Source organism: Myotis lucifugus, unplaced genomic scaffold, assembly GCF_000147115.1.
Source record: "Myotis lucifugus unplaced genomic scaffold, Myoluc2.0 scaffold_531, whole genome shotgun sequence".
NCBI lineage: Eukaryota > Metazoa > Chordata > Mammalia > Chiroptera > Vespertilionidae > Myotis > Myotis lucifugus.
Window position 1 is genome coordinate 91,012 of NW_005871579.1, and position 17,746 is coordinate 108,757.

The 17,746-nt window shown below is 44.0% G+C and overlaps 2 protein-coding genes across 2 annotated transcripts in view; one reads left to right on the forward strand and one right to left on the reverse strand.

Annotated features, from left to right (window-relative positions):
* The window catches only part of REEP1 (receptor accessory protein 1), a 42,487-nt gene extending 41,121 nt beyond the window's left edge, over positions 1 to 1,366 (forward strand). Inside the window, exon 6 of the mRNA XM_023745306.1 lies at positions 724 to 1,366. Coding sequence (XP_023601074.1) covers positions 724 to 734 — 11 coding nt within the window. The 3' untranslated portion in view covers positions 735 to 1,366. The remainder of the gene's footprint in view (positions 1 to 723) is intronic.
* A 5,503-nt stretch (positions 1,367 to 6,869) lies between these two features.
* On the reverse strand, positions 6,870 to 16,188 carry MRPL35 (mitochondrial ribosomal protein L35). The gene is made up of 4 exons (XM_006103998.3): positions 16,104 to 16,188; positions 11,513 to 11,702; positions 10,323 to 10,467; positions 6,870 to 7,203 (listed from the first exon to the last, which is right to left on the reverse strand). Exons 1-4 carry the CDS (start codon positions 16,144 to 16,146, stop codon positions 7,015 to 7,017), a joined length of 567 nt encoding a protein of 188 aa, XP_006104060.1. The 5' UTR covers positions 16,147 to 16,188; the 3' UTR covers positions 6,870 to 7,014.
* Positions 16,189 to 17,746: the final 1,558 nt, after the last annotated feature.

Genomic DNA, 17,746 nt, shown 5'->3' on the forward strand with positions numbered 1-17,746 from the left:
GGACTGAGCGAGCGACCTGCCCAGGGTGCAGAGCCCCGTCCTCTCATGTAGGAGCCACTGTGAGAACAAAGGAGGTGACATCCTGGTGGTGTGATGGGCCTGGGGGAGGGCTCAGGAGTGACTTTTGGGCTGGGTGGTACAGAGGACCAGAAATAGCCAGAGGGAGAGGGGGAGGGAGAAGGGCTTCTGGTGGAAGCAGAGCTGCGAAGGACAGTGTGTGCAGGTAAAGGTGAATGCAGAGCCGGTGTGAACCCCCTTGAGCGCTAGGCTGGGAGAAAACTCTTTACATTTGAAGACAGTGCTTCACTCTGTTGTGTGGTTTGCCATGAATTAAAGGGGGCTGGACATCTGGTGATGGGAATGTCAATGCACCGAGAAACATGGGGGGGTTCCAGAGGAAATAACAAAGGGGGCAGAGATGGGAGGCAGGCGTTTCTCTGCTGAGTCACTCGTTGTCATTTCGCTCCTGAGGAACGAACAAGAAAGATGCGAAAGATGCGTCATCCTTCGCTTGGGAGACCAGGGAGAGCACGAGGGGGCGGCCTGGCCTTCCCGGGGGCGCAGCTCCCAGCGATGCCTGGAAAGGGGCTCCGGTCCTGCTCTGAGCCCCCAGCCCAGCCCTGGGCCAAAGGGACTGGATGTCTCACCACAGCCCAGCCAGGCGCTGTCCGCACAAGTCCACGCTCATGCACAGTGAGATGCCTCTTTCTGTTTCCTCGCCAGGCACCGCCTAGACTCCTTCGATCCCGCTTCAGGAAGAAAAGTACCTCATCCTCAGCCACTGAAACCACATGAGTGAGACGAGCCAACAGCACCGGATACACAGAACGTTTCTCCTCTGCCTTAAAGAGCTATTCACTAACAACACGGTGTCTGCAAGCTGGTGTGCTGTGTGCAGCCTCACAGACATGGCCTTTTCTCCCCTCCCCTTTTAGGATATTGTTTTCTCCGTCTTTATTTTGCTGGGAAAGGCTAAAGGGCAGGTAGTGTTTGGGGGGTGGTGTGTGACCCTAAGTCTTCTGAGGTTAGTAATTTTCCACAGTTGGGTTGTCATTACAGACAGCAGTGTTTGTAGAAATATAAGGGAATCCCCCTCCCTGCTGAGATGTACATTTGTAATTTATTTGTTGCATACTTCATTTTTAGTCCTGTAAATGCAAACAAAGCCATTTTTTAAAACTGTTTTTGTTCTTGGTACTAATACTTTGGACTACAGTGTACATATTTATGGCTTTTGGCTTCATATAATGGACTTGCCAGGGCTGCCAGAGGTTCTGATAATGTAAGAAAACTACAAACACAGAAGTTTAAAAAATGTTTCTGATTCCAGAGCACATCTTAGATTGTGCTTAGAAAGCGTCCCTTTCCCTGCAGTTCAGCATCCCTTTCCCTGCGGACGCCGGTCCATACGCAGACAGTTGTTTTGTCCGTGTGTCGGGGAGAGAGGAGCAGGGAGGTCAGGGACACAGCCCGAGTAAGAGAAGTCACAGGAAGCTTGTCTTCCCCTTGGGTTCAGGGTGAGGAGCTTCGAATCCTTTGGGGGGAGGCGGGAATTACCATTTGCCTCGGGCAGGTGGCTCACCCGTGGGAAAATCCTTGGGGATGTGGACTCAGAGCCCATGTGAGGAATCATTTTGGATGTTTCAAAACTTCCTGATGAATGACTGTTTCTCCTCCACGGTAACCTGGCTGTGACCAACCTCCCCAGGCGGAGGGGCTTACACTGAGCGCCTTCTTCTACAGTAGAAACCCCCACCTGCCAAACAATGCAACACTAGAACCGTGCTTTCAGGTGTGTGCTACAAAACACCGAGGCACCGTGTCACAACCCACACGCCGGGTTCTGGGGGATGTTAGAGGCCGAGACCTTCATGGATGCGACTTACTGCTCAGCTCCTTCCACCCTTGTTCCCCTTCTGGCTCGTGCAGTGTGAACGAGAGGGAAGTCGCAGGCTTATGGGCATTTCATACAAGCCCAGATGGCTTAGTAGGAGAATAGCGCACTACCCACGGGGGCTCCCTCCTTAGTGAGGAACTTTGTTAGAAAAGGCGGGTCTGGATTAAATAGTATTTTGGCCCGAGGTAGCTGCTCTCCCCTTGGAGCTGAACCTAAACGCAGGTGTGTATTTGTGCTTGGAGCTGGTGTTTTCTCTCCGTGTGATGCATGCAGTGGCTACAACCCTGTTATTTACAACTCTTGGATTGTGTTTGTTCGTAGATATGCCCTGAAGACTAGACAGTTAGTGTTACCTACCACATAGAACTTCCCGTCAACCAGCTGTCAGCGGCCCGTTAGAGGCTGTTCCGCTCATTCTCCAGCCGTGGGATGGCATCAGCGGGCTTCCCTGATGACACACTGCGACATCCCAGCCCCCTCAGCGGCTTCTCCTTGAAGTCGACTGTTATCAGACACGCATATTTAAATCCCTTTTCCCCATAATTACTCTGAGGGTGACTTTGTAATTTACAAAAAGGATTTAGGAAAATAAACCTAAAAACAAATTTGTAATTCAGAGGACAGACGGAAGCTGTCTTTTCACTGTCTGTGCCTCACCCCCACTAAAACCTGCTTAGGGAAGACAGAAAGTCTGTTTCCTCTAAGCTCACTGAATAGTTGCAGACAGAGGGAAAATGTATGCTTTGGTGTGTATCTGTCAGTTGGGAGTACCCAGGATCATCAGAAACAAGTATATAAAAAGCTTCACTTAAGCAGCTTCCCTCTCTTCCCCCAAATAATGCCTGTAGCAGCAGAGATTATAATTCTAATGGGAGCAAGCTAGATTTTCACTATTTTGCGATGGACAGTTTTAACAAGTACAGACGATCAAGTTTGCACTTGACTATGCCAAAAACAAGTTCCAAGCGCTCTCCTCTCAGACATGCTGTATTACTTCTCCTTCAAGACTTAAAAATACAAAGCTATCCAAACTGCTGTCTTAATGTAAATGTAACTATTTTTCCTTCATGTGTTGATTAGGGAGTTGGTTTCTCTCTTAAAAACACTCATTGTACAACTGAGACGAGCTGTCATATTTCTGGCAAAATGTGTTTACTTATTCAGCAAGCTGTTCTGTTGGTGTGTGGACTGACATACAGTGTGACCGCCTCCAAGTGTACATGTAGTGGCGTGGTGTTGTCTTGAGGAGGTAACTACACGTTTTTAATTTGCTGGTAGACACAGGCTGTTTACAAAATGCTGGCTCAAAAGTCTGTAATTGTCATTTTCTGTAATAACTTTTGGTTAGTTGCCATTGAACACCTGATCTGCTTCTGAGGAGGTGGTGGGTGGTGTACCTGGAAACTGGAGAGTTTAGCATCATCCCTGCTGGCTGTGTGTGAACAGCTTGCTCGTTCGCTGGACCTGAAATGTGTGTTCTCTGCAGAGGCTGTCCGTGTTTGTGGTAACAGTGCTTGTCCACAGTGACCACCGTTGAGCACCTCCCTCATTCTTCCCCTCGCGCAGTATTTGAAACGGTAAAGGGTGAGCTTCGTTCTCAGACAGCTGCCGTGCCGGCCTGTGACTGTGCGTACTCCCCTAGTTAGTTCTGTAGACCCTAAGAACGCTCTGTAATAAAACAGCAAACTGGACTGTGCATCAAGGGGCATAAAATCCCAGGATTCCCAAGGCTGACGTTCTGCTGTTTTGTTATAATGCTTGGTATATATCTTGAATAAAGTCTTAAAGGTTTTCTTTTAAAAAAAATACCTTTGTAATGTTGGGCTTATGAGGAAAGAGAAAATACTTGTAAAAAAAATGTGAAAGAAAACAAACGTGGAAGGTAGCAAGGATTAGAAGCTGAACGCTCAGCCACTAACAGGCTTGTGCCTGGTGACCTGGCCCTGAACCCACCGCACAGAACTGCTGCAAGGAAAACATTAAACGACACCAGTGTTTTGAAAAACAGGTGATCACATGAATATAAATCTGGTTGTCTGTTTGCTTTACATTTTTAAAGGTTGCCATAGAAACCGGGTAGCTCTGAAACTAGGTACCAGTTCAACTGGAAGGCAGTTTAATTCTGCGAGCAGACTTTTGCCTGTCGTTTTCCTCTTGGAACCTGTGTCCTCATCTGCAGGGCAGAGGGTGGTGCATGTGGAGGTGCTGGGGCTACGCCCGCCCTGGCACCACTGCAGCCCCGGCCTTTAGAATACGGGCTGGCCCACTACACTTCCTGGGTGGTCGCAAAGACATGGAAACTCAGCGTTTGAGATGTCAAATGAAACACTCACCTTCTCTGCTTTCAGTCTTACACTGCATATGGCTGGCGCAGGCACTGTAAAGCGCAGCAGCAGGAAAGGCAGAGCGAGAAGACCAAAAGGGAGATGAAGAGATGGACAGGTGGAAACCACTTACTCATTTACTGAGCCAAGTCCAATGTCAACCAGGTTAAGTGACAGAAAATTTAAGAACTGATGGTGCAGTGTCATGAAGTATCTAGTATTTACAATGCTAGATTATAGTTCCTTATTGATTTAGGTACTAATTTTCATGTTGTTAGAAAACTCAGGAAAATACACAGGATCCCAAGGAGTTAAACCTGGGTTCTGAGTGACTTATTAGTTGTATTTTGGGTTACTTATTAACCTTCTGTAAGATTCAGTGTCCTCAAATCTAAACTAGGGATAAAGAATATCTCCTTGCAAGGTTGGTATGAGGATTAGCAGCTTTGTAGAAACACGCCCATCCCTATACCCCCCACAAAACAAAGATCATAGGCATGAAAGTCCCTTTTACCCTAAAGCGTTTACCACCAGCCCTTCCCTTCCTGTCCCTCTGGATGCTGAGGCCTGCTGCATCCTTGTCTCTCCCGTCCCAGGCCCAGAGGAGAAACCAAAGTGCTCTAGGCCACAGTGACAGAGCCTTGTCCACATGTGCACTCAGAAGTCAAGGCGGCAGAGAGGCGGGGAAAGTGCCTCCCCGCAGCTTCTTCAGGCACAGCCTCCATCCCTCCACCAGCGGCAGGAGCCAGAGGTGAGGAGTGCCCGGAGGCCTTGTCCGTGGTGGATTTCTGCCATCTCAGAAGTCTGAGGAATGAAAGCCCATCCAAGCAGAATGCCATTCCACGCGTCAGGCTCTTACCTCATCTCAGATCAAACATCTGTCATTTATGACTTAGTCCCATAACAGACGCACTTGGCCGTCTAGGTTTAGAACTCGATTGTCACCCCTTTTCCTTTTAATGAACACACACTATTTCAAAGAATTCCTCTAATGATCCTAGCACAACATGACACAGAATTTCGATTTATCTTTCCCCTTAATAACAATAGGGGACCTTCATCTTATCGTCAGCTATTAAAGAATTTGAAGCAGTAAGTAATGGTTTGTCAACCAGGCAAAGTGCTATTGTTTGAAAAATTCTTTCCAGATGATTCTGATGGGAGAGCTGAGAACCACTGCCCTAGATTTTACTCAGTCAACTGTGTTTTCCTCGATGCTTCCCTGACCCTCTTCAAATGAGAAATGCTTATCTCTTGCATCCTCTCTGAAATGACTGAGAAGACTTCTTCCCCTTAGTTTCTACAGTGTACCTTTGGAAAATTTTGGAAAAAGTTTATCCTCACAATTAAAAATATGAACTATCATGTGGATAAAATAACTTTTTAAAAATACAGTATCGCCCTGACTGGTTTGGCTCAGTGGATAGAGCGTCAGCCTGGGGACTGAAGGGTCCCGGGTTCGATTCCGGTCAAGGGCATGTACCTTGGTTGCGGGCACGTCCCCAGTAGGGGGTGTGCAGGAGGCAGCTGATCGATGTTTCTCTCTCATCAATGTTTCTAACTCTCTATCCCTCTCCCTCCCTCTCTGTAAAAAAAAATCAATAAAATATATATTTTAAAAAAAAATACAGTATCGCCCTGCCCGCAAGGCTCGAGGGTTGAGCATCGACCTATGAACCAGGAGGTTGAGGTTTGATTCCTGGTCAGGGCACATGCCCGGGTTGCGGGCTCCGTCCCCGGTGAGGGGCGTGCAGGAGTCGGCCGATCCATGATTCTCTCTCATCATGGATGTTTCTCTCACTTCCTCTCCCTTCCTCTCTGAAATCAATAAAAAAAATTTTTTTAATTAAAAAAAAAATACAGTATGTTTCAACTTGTTTGTATAGCCACTTCTGCTTCATGAATGGGCATACTCATAGGCTATTTCTTTTGCTCTTCTATAAAAAAACTGTCCCAATAAACTAAGAACTGCTGAGAACACAGTGAACCTAGTAAATATACTAGCTATGTGCTGCCTCCTGTGCTCACCTCTAAGTGAAACTGTCCTCGTAATTACTTTTTGCTCCACATGAATTGCTAACACAGCCAAGTGAGTCAGGGTGGGCTCCTGACCTGAGAACAGCCAATCCCTGCACTGTTTGCCACGGGAGATGAGACCTGGTGTTAAAAGATAAGCTGGCCAGTTAAGAGCTCTTGGCAATTAGAGACAGGAGCTGAGGGTCATGATGTAGAAAAGCAGAAACTAAGAGTGAGCAAAAGCTATGACAGACAAGTTGGTGAGTAGATAGAAAATGGAGCCTACAATCTATAAAGAACTGAAACACATATATGCAGACCCCAAGCCTAAGGACCCACATTCCCTGCTGCTCAGCTCCTGGAGGTGCCTCCAATCCAGGCTCCCCATAGCATCTGTGCTCTTCCCGAGGCTGCAAGTTGGTTTAGTTCTGGGTGGGAGACGGAGGTGGGCTGGTGGCCTTGAAAACGAGGTCACGCTGCTTGAACTCTCTTTCGCTTTAGAGTCTTTATGTCCTAACCTGAGATTTTTTGTAACTAAATAAGCCTAACTGGAACAACTAGTTAAGCCATGACCACTTGTTAAAAGTAATCACTAATTTTATCCCTGAACAAAGCTGGGAATGTTTAAGCCATTACATTTTAAAACTGATAAGTTTAATGTTGGTTCTATATATATGTTTTCATATCAGTTAGTACATCAACTCTTCATTCATTTTTGCAAAGACATCATATACCCAAAGATGCACACCCAGTAACGGGAATCGCAGCCCTTCTGACCTACACTTTCAGGTTCGTTCGGTCATGGTACTTCTGGTAAGGGTCGTCAGCATACCAGTTTCGCCTCTTCCAGAAGGACGTCGTCATCTTATCTAGGAGTTTGCTCTGGGTTTTATTGCAGAACACAAATTCCCTCAGGCGCTTTTTCCTTGCAGCCGTCTTCTTCCATAATTTTTTCTTATAACCAGCCTGTTAGATGATATTACAAGGACATTTCAAACATTACATTAGCTTTATTACTCATGGTTTATGGACCCAATGGCAACAAAGACCGACTTTCATTGGGGCTGGTATGTTTCTCAGAAAGATGTGATTCTCAATGGGGGTTGGAGAAAGCATGGGTAGTTTGAAAAAGAAATATTAACAATTTAATATTTTGAAAAATTTTTAAGTTAAAACCACAGAAAATAAAGCTAAATAAATCTATGTGCCTGGTGAAGTACAGGGTAATGATAGATAATAGCTTACTTTATATGCATTACCTTATTATTTCTTAACAATCTTCAACAACATACTATTATCCTCATTTTACAAATTAAAGAGAAATAGCTACTGATTAGAAAGGTTATGTAGCAGACTGAGGTCAGAGGACGTAGGCACTACACTACTTTTATTCCTAAAGTGGAGGAGCATGAAGGGCGTCCCGGCTAGGTTGATAACATTTATGTTCGTTTAAGGGGCCAAGTATTATAAGGGCCAAGAAGCACAGTTCTCAAATATAATTATTCTTTCCACACACTAGGGACCAATTTCTGTAGTAAATACTCTTGTAAGGAATAATGAATACAGTAAAACTATTACTAGGAGTGGTGAAGGAATGGTTAACCCATGTTTAACCCAGAACTGTCATAAATGTATTATTAAATTACATTTATACTTAAATGACAATTATTAAAATTATTTTGAAGAATTAATTTCTGAAGAAACAGAAAATTAGATTGAATATAAAAACTATAATCATAGCCAGTTTAAACAAGTAGAGACCATAGGTGCCACCCGGTTAATGTTTGCCTAAAACCAGAGTAACTTACAGGGGAGGGGAGACGAGAACCCACGCCACGTGTGAGAGTCCTGGGTCCTCTTAAACCACTAACTGAACAAAACCACAGCTCTTTGCTGAGAAGGTGCCCTGGGTTTCTGACAAGGCTCTGTGTCATCACTGTGACCAGCAAGCTCCATAGTATGTGATGCTCAGAAATCAGTTAACATGCCCGGCCAGTGGTTGAGTGTCAACCTATGAACCAGGAGGTCACGGCTCAATTCCTGGTCAGGGCACCTGCCATGCCTGGGTTGTGGGCTCGATACCCATTAGGGGGTGTGCAGGAGGCAGCTGATCAATGATTCTCTCTCATCATTGATTTCTCTCTCCCTCTCTCTTCCTCTCTGAAATCAATAAAAAAATAAAAAATAAATAAATAAAAGAAAGAAAGAAAAGGCTAAGAGTTCTGGTTTTAAAATGCTACAGATTAGATTTTTACTACCCATTGATTACAATTTAAAATTGAAAGATTCAAATCAAAATCCTCATATTTGTATAATAATTTTGTAGTTTACAAGCCAAACTGGGTCCCTGTGGACCTCTGACTTACAACTAATTTGCTGTCCTAGCCATCACTGTCAGTATCATTTAAAGATTACTCTGTGGAATGCAACAATGTGAAAACATTTGAAACATTTAGACAACCTCTAGGTTCAGAAATGGAAGGGGAGAATAAATAATAAAAATTAGGGTACCTGGATGGAACTGTCCCACAGAAAATACTTTGTTTTTTTTACACATTAGTGTGAATTAATCTGACCAGATTTGTTATTTTCCTCTTAAAATTAGATTTTGCTGAAACAGGCCATTCTGCAGATGGAATACTTTCTGGAGCCCTGAATGGGACTAGATGTTATGACTGGAGAATTTGACCAGGTCCCCCACAACATGAGGTCTCAGGCCCCAATAAAAGGGACAGGGGAAGGCAAATAAAACCACCCATTTCATTTGATCTAGGGTCAGGTGAGGACCTGGAAATAATTAGTAGAATTAAAAGGGAGAGCAAATGTTTCCAATAGTCCAAAATTTTCAAAATTCACAACTATTACCTTAACTATTTAGTTCACCTACGTCAGTGGTCAGCAAACTGCGGCTCGGCAAACAGTGGCCCGTGAGCCACATACGGCTCTTTGGCCCCTTGAGTGTGGCTCTTCCACAAAATACCAACTTCTGCGCATGGGCCACGAAGTTTCAATCGCACTGTACGTGCGCGTCCGCACGTGGTATTGTGTGGAAGAGCCACACTTAAGGGGCCAAAGAGCCGCATGTGGCTCTCGAGCCAGTTTGCCAACCACGGACTTACATGGATTACATGAACTTTTATCGACTAGTGTAGGAAACTACCACAGAATTGTTCCAGTGGAGAAATGAGCCGAGAGTGCCAATCAACCTCTTCACTTACAAATTTAGGGTTGTTTTAGAGATAGGGGATAATCCTTTCAACCTATCAAACAGTGACAAAGTCCTACCAATTGTTTACTTTTATAGGGAAGCAAAATTTGATCTTTAAAGAATCACTGGTTAACTTCCAAATAATAAAAGGACTTTAGGGTTTGAATAGTTATCAAAACTCAAAGATGGTTTTACAAAACTCTGGTTGTCCACTGCTTTCTAAGGATCAGTTACTGTTTCCATGAATAAGGACATGAACAAAAAAGCCCCTAGTCATGCTCACAACACTGTGGGGGAGGACAGAGCAGTAACAATTTGGCAGCCCCCCTTAGGCTGTGGTCTGTGGCCAGAGCAAGTACTGGAGTTCTGACCCATATGGTCCCCAATTACACTCACCAACAGAGAAACACATATAAAGTAAAAAAAAAAGTGTATGTGGGGTTAACGTTCTGCCCCATAAAGATTAAGCCTGGAGAATCCAATTCAAGGTGGCTGAAAAGCTCTTCAGCCCCCAAATCTGAGCCATGTGAGTAATGCCTGCTGGAGCCGCCTCTGATATAATACTCGAGGGTTACACAGAGCCTCCCCACAGGTTATTACGCATCACCCACAGGTAAGCCAGTCATGTAAGAGACCTGAGATGAACCTGTCCTACACTGAAGACTTTCACCATGTGAATAATGTTTATGAAGGTTTAAACGTGTTCCTTCACATGGATTCATTTACATGAAGTGAAGCCTGCCACGCCAGTACTTAAGCACAGCACTGCAACAGCTATTGGTAAGGTGGGAGAAATAGGTCAGTGAATAGGCTGAACTCAGCTTCATTTTAATCTGCTCACACTCCTTTTTCAATCAAGTGACAGCTGAAGACCCACCTTCCTCCTCAGCCAAAGGCCAGAATGGAGTCGGAGAAACCTGTAGATGACAGCTTTTACAGTCTTTCTCTTGCCTTTTCGTGCACTGTAGTATGTTACAGTTCTGACCGGTAGCTTCAGGACATCTGGAAGCAGGGGGGCCACTCTAAAATAGATTTTTAAAATTTTAACTGAGCAGTAAGAATGATTAAATGATAAAATCCATTTCTACGCTTAGAAATAAGTAAAGCAGTTCCACCGGAACACAGCTGACTTTTATTTATTTTTATTGCTTAAAGTATTACAAAGAGTATTACATATGTCTCCTTCCCCTCTCCCCCCACCTTGACATTCCCCCGGCCTCCCCTACCCCCCAGTGGCTTGTGTCCATTGGTTATGCTGTTATGCATGCATACAAGTCCTTCGGTTGATCTCTTACCCCCCTCCCGCCCCCAACCCTCCCGGCCTTCCTGCTGTAGTTTGACAGACTGTTCGATGCTGTTCTGCCTCTGTATCTATTTTTGTTCATCAGTTTATAATGGTCTTTATTATCCATAAATGAGTGAGATCATGTGGTATTTTTCTTTCATTGACTGGCTTATTTCACTTAGCATAATGCTCTCCAGTTCCATCCATGCTGTTGCCACAGCTGACTTTTAATATACATTGTTTCTTCCAAAGATCATGAATGTATGCATACATAACAGCAACTATCACCAACCTGCATGTCGGACTGTCATCTACCCTCTCAATCCCTAGGAGAGAACTGATTCTATTATATTTCAATCACCTGATTTTTAACCCATCTGCCCACTAGATTGTCACCTCCTAAGGATTTCAACGTGTTTATCTTTGTAAACTTTCTGCCAAGTACAGTGCTAGGCAGCCAGGTGTACTTAACTAAATGCCTGCTGACTGAATGAGCACCACACGCAGCCCACCCTTGTAAGCTGAGCATCTTGCTCACCCTCCACGCGCTGACAGCTTCCATCCAGGAAACCACACCCAGAAACCAGAAGTGTGCTGTCTGGTAGTCCCTGCTGCTGGCACACAGGCATATGGATGTCAATCCTATTCTCCCACTCCATCAGGCAAAGTCTATGCAACAAACGGCAGGTACACAAAAGTATCCCCTATTTCTAAGATGTCTTTGCAGGCATGAATATTTTAGAATTTTTGTCCAAGAACATGTTTACTGAGATATACTCTACCTATTGAGGATTGTTCCAGTGTGCCCCCATGCCAGGTTTCTGACACATGTCGTAAGTCTGGGCGCAGAGGAAACAACTGGAGTCTGAGCATGACAAAGATGTCGGGGGGACAGTGCAGAACTGAGACAGGCATTCTTGGCACCGTGTCGATAGGCTGAAGACGCCAAAACAGTCAGGGGCCGTAAGATTCCTGTAAAGACGGAAAAGCATACATGCTTAATACGACACACCAACATATGAATCCAGATATTTAAAATTCAGTAATACGAAATTTTTAAAGCAACTAAGTGTTATACATTATCAATGTGTCCTGAAGATCAGACTCACCTGTAGAGCTTTTTACCAACTTTATTAAGGCAAACTTACACACCAAAAAATTACCCATTTGTGTACAACCTAATGCTTTTTAGTAAATTTAGAGTTGTGCAACCATCGCCAGGATCCAGTCTGATGTGTCCTAGTTCCATGTTCAACAGTACAAAACAAAATACATAGAACACGAATTCCCACCCGCCAGATCTTAGGCTCTGATGAGGTAGAACCCCACACAGGGTGCAATGGCAGGGCAGACACGAAAGCTCGACAGCTCCCTGGAGAGACAAGACTGGCAGGAGAAGGACGCAAAGAAAACAGCAGAGGTACCTGAACTCTCATCTAGAAAATGAACAGGCCATGAGAGGAAGAGGTACACAATCCAGGTAGGATAAAAAAACAGGCAAAAACAAGGCTGAAACAAATGTAAGCCTGGAGTGGGGACTGGACCTGCCACAGGAGCTGAGCACTGCGTGTCGACTGTATTGGAAATGCCTGGGGGGAGCAGTGGGAAACAGGGCGGGCAGATCAGAAGGCAGATCATGAAGGGCCTAGATGTGTGGAGTCCCCTTTATCTGGGAAGCAACCAATCAATGTCTCTCTCACATCCATGTTTCTCCGTCTCGCTCTCCCTCTCTCATCCTCCCTTCCACTCTCTCTCTGAAAATTAATGGAAAAAATCTCATCTCTGGTGAGGATAAAGAAAAAAACAAATTTAAAAAATAAGCTGTCACATCACTTTTAAGTGTTTTCAATGGAATCTACATGTCAAAGTGAGTTGATACCCACCTATGTCATCTATTTCAAAAGCACAAGGACAATAAATTCAAGTTGATGACAAGAATTTCTTTTCATCAAAAGATACTTTAATGGAAGACAGTACGGAGTTTCCTCAAAAAACTAAAAATGGAACTCCCATTTGACCCTGTGATCCCACTTCTAGGAATATATCCCAAGAAACCAGAAACACCAATCAGAAAGGATATATGCATCCCTATGTTCATAGCAGCACAATTTACCATAGCGAAGATCTGGAAACAGCCTAAGTGCCCATCAGCAGATGAATGGATTAGAAAACTGTGGTACATCTACACGATGGAATACTATGCTGCTGTAAAAAAGAAGGAACTCTTACCATTTGCAACGGCATGGATGGAACTGGAGAGCATTATGCTAAGTGAAATATGCCAGTCAATGAAAGAAAAATACCACATGATCTCACTCATTCATGGATAATAAAGACCATTTATAAACTTATGAACAATAATAGATACAGAGGCAGAGCTGCCTCACACAGATTGTCAAACTGCAGCGGGAAGGCCGGGGAGGGTTGGGGGGCATGAGGGAGGGGATAAGAGATCAATAGAATTCCCTAGTGAGTTTGTTGTTCAGTTTACTTAAATATTCTCCTTGATTCCCCCAGATTTTTGGCATACTCAAAAAAAAAATAAAAAAATAAAAAAAAAATAAAAAAAATAAACATGGGGACAGGGTGTTAGTGATAGTGCTGTATCCTTGAGTTAGAAACTGTGGGGACACATATCACTATTCTTATGCTTCAGAGGGCAAAAGAAGGGTGCATTACTGAACCCCAGAGATATTGAGTGTGTGAATACCACCTGACAAGCTATATCACCTTTGTTCAAGAGTCATAGCAAGTCTGAAATAAATTACCCCTACTTCATTCTTAAAAAAAAAAAAAAAAGATACTTTAACTAAAAAGGCAAGCCAAAGTGGGAAAAGATATTGGAAAACACAATTAAATGAGAAAGTTTGCATATCTAGAATATATAAAGAACTATAAATCAATAAAACAACTGAATAAAAAAATGGGCAACATATTTAAGTGGGTACTTCATAAAAGAAAATTAAATGGACACTACACATGTGTAAAGGTATTTTAGGCTCATTACTAATCAAGTAAATGCAATTTAAACCACAATGAGACATCACTAAATATATACCAGACTGACAAAAATCTCTAGGTCTAACAATACTAATTGTTGATGAGGAAGTAAAGAATACAATGCTGGGGTGACTTTAAATAAACACATCACTGGCAGTAGCAGGCAGTGCTGAATATACACACACACACACACACACACACACACATACACATATTGATGCTGCAATTCTACAGCTAGTTTCATATGTACACACACACACCTTAGAGAAACTCTGGCACTCATATAGCAGGAAACAAGGTCAATCAGCTTTGTACATAACTGCCCCAAACTGAAAACGCCTATCAACAGTAAAATGGAGAATTGTGGAGTAGTCACATAAGAGACTATTATTTTTTTTCTTTCTTTTTTTAAAAATTGTTTTATTGCTTAAAGTATTACAAAGAGTATTACATATGTCTCCTTTTTCCCCCCGCCCTTGACAATCCCCTGGCCTCCCCTACCCCCCAGTGTCTTATGTCCATTGGTTATGCTTATATGCATGCATACAAGTCCTTCGGTTGATAAGAGACTATTATTTAGCAGCAATGAGCGTGGACCAGAAGGTCACAGTTGGATTCCGCTCAGGGCACATGCCCAGGTTGTGGGCTCCGTCCCCAGTAGGGGGCGTGCAGGAGGCAGCTGATCCATGATTCGCATCATTGATGTTTCTATCTCTCTCTCCCCCTCTCTCTTCCTGTCTGAAATCAATAAGAAATATATATATTTTAAAAAGATGCACAATTAGATGCTGAAACTATTACAGAAAAAAAAAAAGAACAAGGCAATAATAATGAGAAAAGTGTTTATATTTGGCCCCAAATGGGACTTCGATGGGGAGGCTCACAGGGTGCAGAAGAGGCTCTTGGTGCTCTGTGCCCTGACCTGGCTGTCAGTTTTCCGATGTTCGCTGTAGAGTTACAGGCATTCCTTGCAGACACTGTGGGCTCCATACCCACCACCACCATCAAGCAAATACCACAATAAAGCAAGTCACACGAATTTTTGACTTCTCAGTGTATATAAAAGTTACGTTTAGATTATACTGTAGTCTATTAACTGTGCAATAGCACTGTGTCTTAAAAAAACAATATATATACCTTGATTAAAAATTTTATTGTTAAAAAATACAAACCATCATCTGTGCCTGTTGGAAAAATGGAGCCAATAGACTTGCTCCACACAGAATTACCACAAACCTTTGCTTTTCAAAAAAAAAAAATCCCTGCCAGGTGGCTTAGGGGTTGTCTCTACCTGCGGCCAGGAGGTCAGGGTCTGGTTCCTGGTCAGGGCACAGCCCGACCCCCAGGAGGGCGGGCAGGAGGCGGCCGATCTCTCTCTCCCTCTTCCTTCCTCTCTGAAATCAACAAAAATACGTATTTTTTTTAAAGCAATATCTACAAAGTGCAACATAACTAGGCAGACCGGTATTTAAGCCATTCATGTATGTTACATACATTTTTCCTTGTTATTTCACAAATTAAAAATAACCCATGTAAAGAAACTCTTATGTAAGTTGGAAATTTTACATCGGAGCTTTCAAAAAATATTTATTTTTATTGATTTCAGAGAGGGAGAGAGAGAGAAACAACAACGATGAGAGAGAATCATGGCTCGCTGCCTCCTGCACGCCCCGCACCGGGGCGGAGCCCGCAGCCCGGCCTGTGCCCGGACCGCAGGGAACCCTGACCGCTCGGTTCATAGGTCGATGCTCAACCACCGAGCCACGCGGGAGGGGCTTCTTTTTAACCTCTATTCTTCCACAGGATTTTACTCTAATTTATTTTTCGTGAAAGTAACTTACTGTAATCTTACCACATCTGAATGACCTTTAACTTTTTGCAAAAGTCCTCTTCCGACTAAGCTAAGTTGCTTTCATTCCTGTCTTCTCCCTCATTGCGGGAACCCCGGAGCCCGTCCGGTGCGGGGGCTGATGAAGGAACCGAACCGCCCGCTCCCCGCGCCGCCTGCGAGCCGCACCCCCGCTTCCTCCGTGCCCGCCGGCGAGGCGCTCTGCGCGCCAGAGCTCGCGGTCATCCCCACTGCGCGAAGCTCCGAGACGCAGACAACGGCCAAGGTCAAAGGTCGTGAGGGGTGGTCCTGGCCCCCTCCGCCCTGTCCTCCGGTTTGTTCTCTAAGGAAGGCGGGATGGCGAGGAGCCCGTAAGAAAGGGAACTTCGGGACACGCAGGTACGCGAGGGTCCGAGAGTTTCTGGTTTCAAATAACGGGACGCCCCCCCCCCCCCCGCCCCGCTTTTTCCTGTTAACTCCCACTCCATCCCGCGCGGCCCCCTTTCTGTGAAGGCAAGAACCGAGCGCGTTGCTCTCCCACTGACCTGATGCTACTCTCACCGCACCAGCCAGCACGGGAGCCGCCATCTTGCCACCCCGCCCTACGGCGGCCGCCTTGGGTCTAAAAGAGTCAGGGTAAAAGGGCACTAAGGAAAACGAGGTGGAGTCAAGGAAGGGGGGAAAATTAAAGGGCCAGACCAACTTTTATTGAACGTCTTGTACTGGTCAGGCTGTCCTTTACTGTAGGCTCTTAATACATTTTTACTGAGCATTTGACCGAAAAATCTATTTAAAATACAGAACATAGCCCAGCCCGTGTGGCTCAGTGGTTGAGTGTCGACCCATGCACAGGAGGTCACCCGGCCTCTCTCTGCTCTTCCCCGCTTTTGGGGGCGTGAAGGAGGCAGTTGATCCATGTTTCTACCTCCCCCTCTCCCTTCCGCTCTGTAAAAATCAATTTAAAATATTTTTAAAAATATGCCCTGGCTGGTTTTGCCCAGTGGATGGAGTGTCGGCCTGTATGCTGAAGGGTCCCAGGTTCGATTCTGGTTGAGGGCATGTGCCCGGGTTGCAGGCTTGATCCCCATCAGGGGGCTTGCAGGAGGCAGCCGAAAAATGATTCTCATCATTGATGTTTCTATCTCTCCCTCTCCCTTCCTCTTTGAAATCAATAAAAATATATTTTAAATAAATAAATAAATAAAAATAAAATATTTTTAAAAATAAAATAAAATACATGACTATTTGCCATGATCTCACTCATATGTGGAATAAAGAACAAAATAAACTGATGAATAAAATAGACCCAGAGACATAGAAGCATGGAACAGACTGTGGAATCTTAGAGGGAAGCGGGGGGCAGGTAAAGAAGGGATTCACCAAAGAATTTGAATGCATATCTGCATAACCCATGGTGAAGAGGGGGCAGTGGGTGCAGGCTAGACGGGTTAATGGGGGAAAAGGGGGTATCTGTAATACTTTCAGCAATAAAGATTAAAAAATAAAATACATGACACTTGAAACAATCTTTTTGCTAATTTTATTAAGTTTGAGAAGATAAAACGTATTATCCTTAGGAAACTGGTAGATAGAAAATAGCAATATTATTTAAAATTATTTTTAAGAATTTAAAATTAGTTTTAAAAAACGGAATGCCAACTATAACCAAATAAATGTAAATATTCTAAGGATAGCTCACATACATTTTTTTTTCTAATCAATTACACTGGTTGTCATTAGGTAGAACAGCATCTCAACTCTTACTGAACAATGCTACAGTTCCTGAACAGTTCTTTATTTTATTCCTGGGAACCAGTGATTGTACTTCTTTTCTAATGTTCGTTCAAAGAAACAAAACAAAACAAAAAAACAGTGAACCTCTCTGTCATGCTTGTTGCCTAAAATAGTCCATGCATACACAATATATTACACTATTTGGGTAAGGAGTAAACACTGGGTCTCAAGGAGTTCACTTTTTTTGGCGGGGGGTGGGGGGGTGGGGAGGGGGAGTGGGGAGTTCACTTTTAATAAGGAGACAAGTACAAGGCAGATAAATGACTCCCAGGGGAAGTTCAAAGTTTAAAAAGAGGCTTCTGGTTGGGATGATCAGGGATGAGGATGTAGAACATAACGTGGTTCTTAAAGATTGGGGAGGATTTCAACAAGGGCACGGTCATTCTTGGCGGTA

Excerpts from the sequence above, each read along its gene's own strand:
- MRPL35 (XM_006103998.3), bottom strand. The coding sequence starts at position 16,146 with ATGGCGGCTCCCGTGCTGGCTGGTGCGGTGAGAGTAGCATCAG. Across the intron at positions 11,703-16,103 it reads TGCGGTGAGAGTAGCATCAG|GAATCTTACGGCCCCTGACT; the intron begins GTCAGTGGGAGA and ends CCGTCTTTACAG. Across the intron at positions 7,204-10,322 it reads GCCTTTGGCTGAGGAGGAAG|GCTGGTTATAAGAAAAAATT; the intron begins GTGGGTCTTCAG and ends ATCATCTAACAG.